This window comes from Clarias gariepinus, chromosome 18, assembly GCF_024256425.1.
Source record: "Clarias gariepinus isolate MV-2021 ecotype Netherlands chromosome 18, CGAR_prim_01v2, whole genome shotgun sequence".
Classification (NCBI taxonomy): domain Eukaryota; kingdom Metazoa; phylum Chordata; class Actinopteri; order Siluriformes; family Clariidae; genus Clarias; species Clarias gariepinus.
This window is the reverse complement of record NC_071117.1, coordinates 10380867-10390864: the sequence shown is the minus strand read 5'-3', so window position 1 is coordinate 10390864 and position 9998 is coordinate 10380867. Positions and strand designations below refer to the sequence as shown.

At 38.5% G+C, this 9998-nt stretch overlaps 1 protein-coding gene across 1 annotated transcript; it reads right to left on the bottom strand.

Moving 5' to 3' along the window:
• Positions 1–462: 462 nt before the first annotated feature.
• Positions 463–9250, bottom strand: get3 (guided entry of tail-anchored proteins factor 3, ATPase). The gene is made up of 7 exons (XM_053477411.1): positions 9059–9250; positions 7677–7824; positions 6765–6913; positions 5297–5447; positions 3972–4079; positions 3680–3877; positions 463–3246 (listed from the first exon to the last, which is right to left on the bottom strand). The coding sequence occupies exons 1-7, from the start codon at positions 9199–9201 to the stop codon at positions 3118–3120; spliced, it is 1026 nt and encodes a 341-aa protein (XP_053333386.1). The 5' UTR covers positions 9202–9250; the 3' UTR covers positions 463–3117.
• Between the last annotated feature and the right edge of the window lie 748 nt (positions 9251–9998).

Here is a 9998-nt window from a genome sequence, read left to right as displayed (position 1 = left end):
TCCAACAGGTGAAATAAAGGATTTAACTAAATTGTGAATGTTTAAGGCTCTAGGATGATTTACCAGTTACATCATATTGTATAGACAATAGATTTTTATATATGAATATTTTTCTGATTTACAAAAAAAAAAAAAAAAACACACAAAAGGATCTTCAGTAGATCCAAATCTTTACATCCAGCATTCTTTCTCCTGGTCAGTTAGTGATGCAAGACCTATATTTGCATGCTGTAACCTGATTATCTCTGTTCCATGACACAATAACAAATTCTTGTCATATAACAATTAAGTAGTGGTTAGCACTTCCAGGGTCGAGGGTTCGATTTCTCTTCAGGGCCTGTGTGTGTGTGGAGTGCATGTTCTCCCTATGTTTGGCGGCTTTCCTCCAGGCTCTGTGGTTTTCTTCCACAGTCCAAACACATGCAGATTAGATTAAGTGAAAAGAAAAAAGAGAAAAGTTGAGCAGGTAAAACATTCTTCTTTACTATGCGATTCAGTAGAATTCAAAGAAACATCCTGATGCAATTAAATGCAACTCAAGAGAAATGCTGTCAGCATTATCCTGAACAATTAACTGCCAAAATTACAGTTTGTACACGTTACAAATAGAAATTTTTCACTCAGAGGAAAAAGGTAACACCGTAAAATGTAAATGAAGTAACACAAGCTTTGTAAAGATTCTCCCAAAGTGACCTCCACCTGCTTCATCTGAGACCTAAAACACTTACACATTACTGTTAACATGATCGCTAAGTGAAAAGCTTTCCTCAGCCTAATTAAATAAGTACAACATAAAGCTGACATGTTTTGATCTTTTTCACCAATTAAGTTGTCCATAATTTTTGTATTCATTTATTTTTTTTTGCACTGGACCTACATACTGTAGCTGAACAGCCAACCTCAACTATAATTTAACCCACAGACCCTGTAATCTCATCTCTAAAATTTAAGTGGTTGCTTTTTCACTTAAGTACCAGTTGAAACTTGGAAGGCGGGGTCGAGTGAACTCAAACTAGCGACTAAAGATGGTGGAAAACATCAGACAGATGAAAAAAATTTGAAATAAACTTCATCGCTTTATCGTAGTTGTAGGATCAAACTGGGTGGACAACACCTCTGCAGAAGTTAAGATGACTGGTAGCTTAAACAAAAGGGACACACAGAGATTCCTAACACACTTTGACCTCCAAGCTTGTGTGATGTAACGATATTACCGTCCCTATGAAATATTACATCAGCAAAATCTCCAGTGACGCTTACCTCTATGTATATAAATTAATCTAATCTGTCACTTATGAGACTTACATGATTAGTACAAACACCATGCTAGTGTTAAGGAGGAAATTATTATACTTCCGGTGCACTGCATTATGGGCTGTTTAGTTTGGTGTGGGGGGTGGAAGCTGTAATTGTCCTCATAAAATGGTAACACTAGCACAATTTACAGTAGCTCTTAAAACCTGACAAAAGTGCGCTCTTTTTTTCTCCTCGAGGAAAAAGCGGACGAGTCGTGTAAACCAGGAACTTGCGTCGATAAAAAATATTCTTTAAGCCCCGCCCCATTTTGTTCCCAGGAGCACTCTCGGCTCATGCAGAGATGCTCGCACTGCTCTCTTGCTTTCGGTCACAGTGAATAGAGAATGCTTCAAACCCAGAACTATCAGCCGAGTACATGTTCAGCATGGGTTTACTGTGGTATTTAAGGATGGGATTGAACAAAGAGGAACAAAAAGTTAGAATATGGACTTTTGTATTGTTCTTTTCCGCTCATCACAGTGAAAATGTCCTTGACATAATGAAATTTGAGATCTGCTATTTAAAGTGTTCTATTTATTGCGTAGTATCGAATTCCACATATTCCATTGTCTTATTATTTCAATTAAATTACAAAGAAACAAACCAGTAGAATAGCCTGTGCTCGACTAAAGAGCAAAAATTTTTCATTCCTTAACTAACATCACAGGCTCTTACACGAGCTGAAAAGAATGACAAATTGAAACACTGTACCAAATGTTTTTAGATAAAACACACACATCAGTCAGTGTGTATTTGGCAAACCAATCACAGCTATTTATTAGTAAGTGGAGAGGGTAGACATTGCTTTATAAATATTAGAATTTCTGCATTTTTAAGGGACCGTCCATTCCACTCATCATCCAGAGTGTGTGGAGCGGTGAGGTTAAACACACGGGTTGCCCCGGCCGGAACTCGGAACCACGCTTTATTTGTGTCTTCATTACTATTTGTGATAATGGTTTTACACTTTTTTACACCCTGCAGAGTAAAGGCCGTGCTTCAGCTATAAGTGGGTAAGTGAGGGTCGGCTTACGAGAGTAAGCTGCTGCCTCTCCGGATAACCTTTCAACCTTGCGTTGTCTTGACCAGGCGAATAAGGTTTGTTGTATTAAAGCTTTTGGCAGACGTTCCTCACACACGGTTTTGCTTTAAAAATAAACCTTTTCCAATCTGACATCTTTTAAAGAAACTTGGTAGTATTTCCAGAATGTATCTTGCGTCATCACGATAGTATCGGGTTTATGTAAGAGGCAGCCGATCTGTAAAAATTAAGATCCGATAGATCGGAGCACCCATAGTGGACACAAAGCGGTTATTGCGCAGGCATCACACATCACGCACCACACATCATTCTAAGCAGACAGTCTCTTCGAGCTTACTTGTCAAAACTGTAAAAAACATGTCTGTTCTGAGAAACGAATAACCCGAGATGCTTTTCAATGATGGTCAGATTCTAAACAAAGAAAAAAGGTTAATTCGCAGTCAAAGATCAGACACCCTTTTTTTCAAGCAATTTTTTTTTCTGTTTTTTTACACAGTATTTCCCATCACACAATAAAATTACATCTTAACTGGATTGAAATAAGGAATGGCGGTGAGTAAAATAAACCGCTTCTATGTGAAAAACAAGGCAGAGAAATGGAGAGAGAGAAAGATAGGGAGAGAAAAACACGCTCACACGGAGGCGCAGGCGTATGTAGAAGCGTTCCAGATCTGATGATGATGATGAGTATGGTGATGAAGATGTAGGTTCATGGACCAGAGAGCGTTGACCATAGATGTGTGTGTGTGTGTGTGTGTGTGTGTTTAAGGGAAGGTAAGTCACTTGTTGGGGGGATTGTAGGGCTCCAGAAGTTGTTTGGAAAACAAGTTGACTTTGTCGGCTCCTCGTACCTCATGAGGCAGTAGAGGCAGTTTGACTATGTGGAAATCCTCATACAGGTCCTCCATCTGAAACACAAACAAAGTGATTCTTGGTCATGGTCGTATTATCAAAGGTTTATAAAATAATCACAGACAAGAACAGAGATGATGCTGAGGATCGCTAATCACAGATATCAGACTGAGGCCCTGTTCACACAGGATTCATATTATCTGAGAATCTCTTGTCATTTGTAATGATTAAGTAGGCTGTCTAGGATCTTTATCCCATGCGAATCAGGCATGTTTGTACTTTATAAAGTTAAAATTCCCCTGCAAGTACCAGATTTGGCTGAACACCCCGGCCCTGTAATAATTTTGCATTTGGACGATTCCTAATAATGAAATAAGTATATTTGGTAAAAAATTCTCTGGAAAACTTCCTAAAACAATCAAGTAAGAAAGCTCAAGTGATCTGCTTGATGTTGGTGGATGCACTGCAGATGTACACATGCACACCCACCTGGTCCAGGTACTTGGACTGGATCTTGTGTCTGGCCTCGCACATCTTGCAGGGCCTCTCGACGTCGGGAAACACCAGCTGGTTGACGATGATGTTGTGCGTGTCGATGCGGCACTTGGCCAGTTCCTGGATCAGCCGCTCGGTTTCGTACAGGGACAGGAACTCGGCGATGCACACGCAGATAAACGTTGTCTGCTCCTGTTTCACAACGAGGAAGGAAATGTTAGAGCATCCGAAAGACTGAACCAAAAAGGAAAAAAAAACAAAACAAACAAAAAAACATGGGACTCACCGGGTCTTTAAACTGCTCACTGACGGAGCGGATAACAGGAAGCGTCTCCTCTAGTTTGGAGGCCAGCTGATCTGCGTTCATGTCACCCAGCCCCAGCATGTTACACATCTAAAGCCAGAGAACAAAACACAACCCTGATGTGACTGGATTTTACAAAATACTGTTAAAATAATGTTTACATTCACGAAATGATGAGGTTTAAGATATTATAGATGAAATAATGAAAAAAGGAAGTTATATTCACAAGGGTGACACACTGGACGTTTTCTCCAAAGTTCCTTGATCATATCTTTATATATCTGTGTTTTTCTGAATGCTTCTTATCAATTATGCAACATAATCACTGTTGATCAATTCAATTTATCGAATTGATCGGTGGGCATTTGATTCAAAATTGATTCACTCTTTTTAAAAAATTATAATAAAAAAGAAAAAACATACATACGTAAACTTACAAAACGTTAAATGATGAATTCCTTAAAAAATATACACCACAGCTTTTGCAGGATATACAAACCGCCTTACACCTCATTTAAACTGCTGTTTTTCTTTTGCACTTATGCGATATCTAGTGGTGCATTACTGCCACCTACTAGACTAGAATTGGGATCAGAAGTTTGGCATGAAAAAAACAACAAAAGATAAAAAAAAACAATTTAATGCTTTCCCAGCTCTCATTACTCCTCATTTAACTAATAAACTAATTAGCAGCATTTTCTTGTGGTTGAGCAGGAAAACACAACATAGGCTGTTAAGGTCGGGTGAGGAAACTTTCCATGACAAAATTCTATACAAGCCACTTATGTCAATTTAACATGGGATATTTATGAAACTGATACCATTGAACTATTGAAATGCGTGCAAAGCGGAAACAAATAATTTTATCGATTTACAAAATGTATGGAGAAAATATTATTGTGCAGTTGTTTTACAGCTTCATAGCCCATAAAATAGTCAGGATGTATTAATTAAATTGAATTAAAAATTACCGTGTCATATTAACACTACCATTAAAACCCCTTGTTAAGCTAAAAAAAAAAATTGATGGGAAACGGTTCACTTCCAGTGAAAAGTTCACTTGTTCCCTACGGCGTTTTCAGTTCCCTTTAAACTCAGCAGTTTTGCTCCCTGTGACTTTGAATCACACTGTTGATTTTATTAGATTATTATTATTAGTATTATTATTTTAAGTCTACCTGTGTTTCACTCCTCTGTAAACAACAATGACATCTGGTGTTAGCGCTTATTTCCGCTCAAGAACCTGTTCAATCAGTTCTGTTTTTTTTGTTTTTGTTTTTTTTCCCCCAGCATGCAGGACAGCAGACCTGAGAGATGAAGGGGCTGATCTGGTTCTTGATCCGCATGAGACGTCCCAAACCGCGCTCCACGATGGTGGGGAAGTTGAGCAGACGCAGCGTGTGGCCTGTAGGGGCCGTGTCGAACACCACCACAGAGAAGTTCATCCCCTTTACTAACCTGCAGCGAGAGCAGGAGAGCGACGTCAATAAGCAGGATAGCAGATAAACCAAATGATCAGCAACGTCTCTTGGCGCCACCTGGTGGCTCATGAACAAACGTCACTTCAACTGAATTCTATACGCTCACTCAAATTCAAATTCAAATTTTATTTGTCACATACACAGTCATACACAGTACGATATGCAGTGAAATGCTTCACTCTCTCACTCATCTTCTATACCGCTTTATCCTGTATTCTGCCCAGGACCATACTTTGTCAAAAACACAGGATAGAATATCTTTCAAATAAATGCATTCTATCATTTTTATGCTCAAAAACAGCTGATTTTGTTATTTACCAGGTGAAGTAGGTGTGTTTATAAACTGTACTGAACCCTTGCTTTAGTCTTTTAAACAAACATGGCTGGATTCAGAGCAGCCGCTATGGAAGTATATTAGTGCCAAAATTCTTTAAAGCAAAATAGCAGGTTGAATTACATGAACTGAAAAAAAAAAAACGTGTTGCAATAAAAATGTTTGAATTTTTCTACATTGCAATTTAATCTGAATTGAAAAAAATCCGTAGAGCATTTACAGTGTTTGAAATTTTTGCCACTGCAATTTAGTGTGGTTGTATATTTCAAGTGAAAATGTAATTCAAGCATTTAAAATTCATTGCAAAAATATTCGTTTACGGCAGAGGAGTCATTTTAACCGTTTATTGTGCAACTGGCAACCCAGCCTGTTAGTTAAAAGGGCTGCGTTCCGATCGGTAAGTAGTTTCTAAGAAGTAGACTGCACAGGGAGCAGGAAGCACACTTTAAAGTACACTACGGCACGGACAGCAGCAATCGGCTCTCCACTGCTCTTCCTGTGATATCCCGGATGTGAAGACCTGAATTTTAGCGACTTGAATTTTATTACCTGAATTTTAGCGACCTGAATTTGTAAGATTGAAAAATAATGAAGATTGTATTTTTAACACTTAAATATTTTTAAACTTCAATTTAGTAACTTGAATATTTTTGCATGGAATTTTAAATGCTTGAATTACATTTTCACTTGAAATATACAACCACAATAAATTGCAGTGGCAAAAATTTTAAACATTGTAAATGCTCTATGGATTTTTTTTTCAATTCAGATTAAATTGCAATGCAGAAAAATTCAAAATTCTTATTGCAACACGTGTTTTTCAGTTCATGTAATTCAACCTGCTATTTTGCTTTGAAGAATTTTGGCACTAATATACTTCCATAAGCCGCAGTGTATAAGAATCGATATACATGTAGATGTGCTCATTAGAGAGAGACACTAATGGACGTGGTGTCTGACCTCATGACCTCGGCGTAGCTCATGGCCTCATCGATGCCAGGGAAGGCGCTCATTGCTTCCTGCATCATCTTCTTGCCCATACTCAGCATGTTGTCCTCTTCGAAGAACTCATCTGGGAGCTCTGCCACGCCCAGACTCGGGTCAATCTCCTGCGCACGCGCATACAGACACACACACACACAGAGACAGAGATGTGAGCGATAGATTTTGGCAGCTTCAGCAATGTACTATAGTTAAAACAATAATCTGCATTAAGTATTGTGTTTAGTAGCATTTAGTAGTAAAATAGTCCACATAGTCCACACTAAATAGTCCACACTAAATAGTCCACAATATAGTAAATTTAGGACCATAGTTGAAATAAACATTGGTACTTAGTGCTTAGATTGAACAAACATCTGCATTTAGTACTACACTTAAAACAAGTGTACTATAGTATAGTACTATACTAAATACATCTGCATTTAGTATTATCGTTAAAAAACATCTCAGCATATACATCTGCATTTAATACCGTAGTTAAAATAAACATTTGTATTTCGTACTATAGTTGGAATAAACATCTGCATGTAGTGCTATAGTTTAATAAACATTTGTATTCTGGATGATAGGATTAAACTCTTAGTGTCTTTTAATCATGATGTTTTTACTTCACTAAAAGATATAATCTATCAAGATAAAGGAATGAAGTGCTACCCAGGAGCAAAAAGGAAGTCAATCAGTTAAAACCTGCCACATGTTTGAGTAAGATAACATCTGGGTTCTTGCTCATGTTTAAGGTGAGAGAAACAAGACAAAGAATTATGAAATGTTTTAGGTTTACATGTTTTTATGTTGTTTGCAGGAGAAACAATAATCGTGTCACTGATCAGTTACTGCTCGTGAGTGTTTTGGTGCAGGGAGAGAGCTGACCATGGCGAAGAGGTTATCATAGCCCTTGACTTTTGTAGGAACTTTGGAGAACTTCTGGTCGAAGGCGTCGGAGATGTTGTGTGCCGGGTCGGTGGAGATGATGAGGACGCTCTCCCTCACCGTGGACAGCTGTACTGCCAAACTGCAGCTGAGAGAGAAATAGAAAGACAAAGATATGACTAATGATGTTACAAGGTTGTATCAGAAAGTTTCGAGATTATCTTTTTTTTAATCGCTGTATGTCCTCCCTCAGATGCCTTAAAACCTGGCGGTAGAATTCTTTATTATTGATCTGGCCCCTAGGGACGAATCCTCGATGCACAATGTGCTGTGAAGCTGCCTCGCCTTTTTTCGGTCATGGAAACGATGGGCTCTTCTTCTGTGAATACTGTTGCTTCGTCTCATGGTCGTGCCCATATACCCGAGTTTCGTCATCAATAATGATCCTCGACATGAAGATTGGGTTATCCACGGCACGCCGGCGGAGTTTTTGGCAGACGTTGCGGTGATGTTCCTTCTGCCCCTGGGGACAAACCTGTCAGCCACATGGCACATTGAAATCAATCGCCTGGACTGTTCCGCTTAACACACCGATAATGGCAGCAATGTTGTGGATCGCTCTGCAACAATCATCATGCACAAGTTGTCGAACGGTTGACATTTTCAGGGGTTAAGCTCGTCGAAGGTTTTCCTGATCTCTTGATGTTCTTCCACTGTTGAAGCACACGTGGCACTTAAAATACCTCAAACGACTTACCACAGATTTGCTGTCCATGATGAAATCGCAGACACGGTGATATGCATGTGATCATATCAGCACCCGTTGCACAGATCCCAATGTACACAGGACGATGTCTTTTTGCACGCTGACTTATGAAGGTCGGAGCTTCCTGTGACTGTGTGTGCAGTCTTGTGCTGCCATCTGGTGGCGTGTTACAGAACTAGATTTGAAACTTTTTGATATCACATACACAATGTATATATTGTACATGTAATGAAACCTAGGTCTGTTCACAGAGTCCAGTTGGGACACACTCAGTGTCCTGAAGCACACAGTAATGCACATTAATCCTCCAGCCTTGTAATATATATATACATGGACTTTAATCTGTTTGGCATTAATTTAACTAGGAAGTTAAATCCCCTGTATACATTGCATGTGTGGGTTAAGGTGTTATATAATCTCTAATAATCTTCACTAGATAATAATAATTATAAAATAACAGCGTTAAATATCAGACAACTAAGTTAGTCATATTTATCTGAAATTACAAACATTATTATGTATAATATTCTTAAGCTCATGTTTCAATCAATGTTGGCTAGCTAACTTTAGCCGGCTAGCTTTATCCCAAACGCTACGCTATTTACGCAACAATTACCTGCATGTCGTTTTTCCAACGCCACCTTTTCCACCTACAAAAATCCACTTTAGAGATTTTTGCTCTATAATATTTTTTAACGTCGGCTCTAAAGGCTCTACATCAGGTGCATCTTCAAATTCGTCTTCCACCGAGGCGGCCATCTTGTAAACGATACAGTCCGGAATATACCATGTTTAAAAAAGGAAACCGGTCGCGGAAAATGACGCCATTTTGGCTCAAACTGCCTTACAAATGTAAAGGATAATCCATACAAAATATTAGATCCAAGATGGCGGGTTACGGGCTCAGTTTACCACAGGAAGTTCCCGGTAGATGGCTGAATCCGGAATGGCTTCTTAGTCCCCTACTCGAGTGCACTACGTAGCTCGTTAAGTGACGATTTTTACAGCCTACGTAGTACACGTATGTGCACTAAAGGTTACAATTTGGGATTAAATCGATGACTCGACGATTTAGGACGGGACTACTTCGGTTTTAATGATGGAGTGTGTAAGAATATTCCAGAAAATGTCTTCATAAAGGTCGAATTTAAAACTAATTAAAAACTATACAGTTATTTTTTCGTCACACACAATAAGTCACGTGAAACAGGTGTCTGGAAGAATTGTTATTTATTTGTCTATCTATATATTCATTTTTTAATTTATTATCACCACCATCATCACCTTAGCCTGTGCCATTACCACACATGTACAAAACACACACACCTTTAAAATCTTTATCCAGCATCCCAGATTCAGTACTACACCTCAAACCATGCCATATATTCTGTTAAAAAGAAAAGAAAAACTAAACCAAAAACAGAGATGATTGTACTTCACAAGTTCATTAAATCACTATTTTGCATAAAAAAATTAAAGGCCAAATAATTACCAAAGCTAAACTTTTAAACATATTTGACCAAGGACTTCAACAATGAAATGAAGTATACATGCCC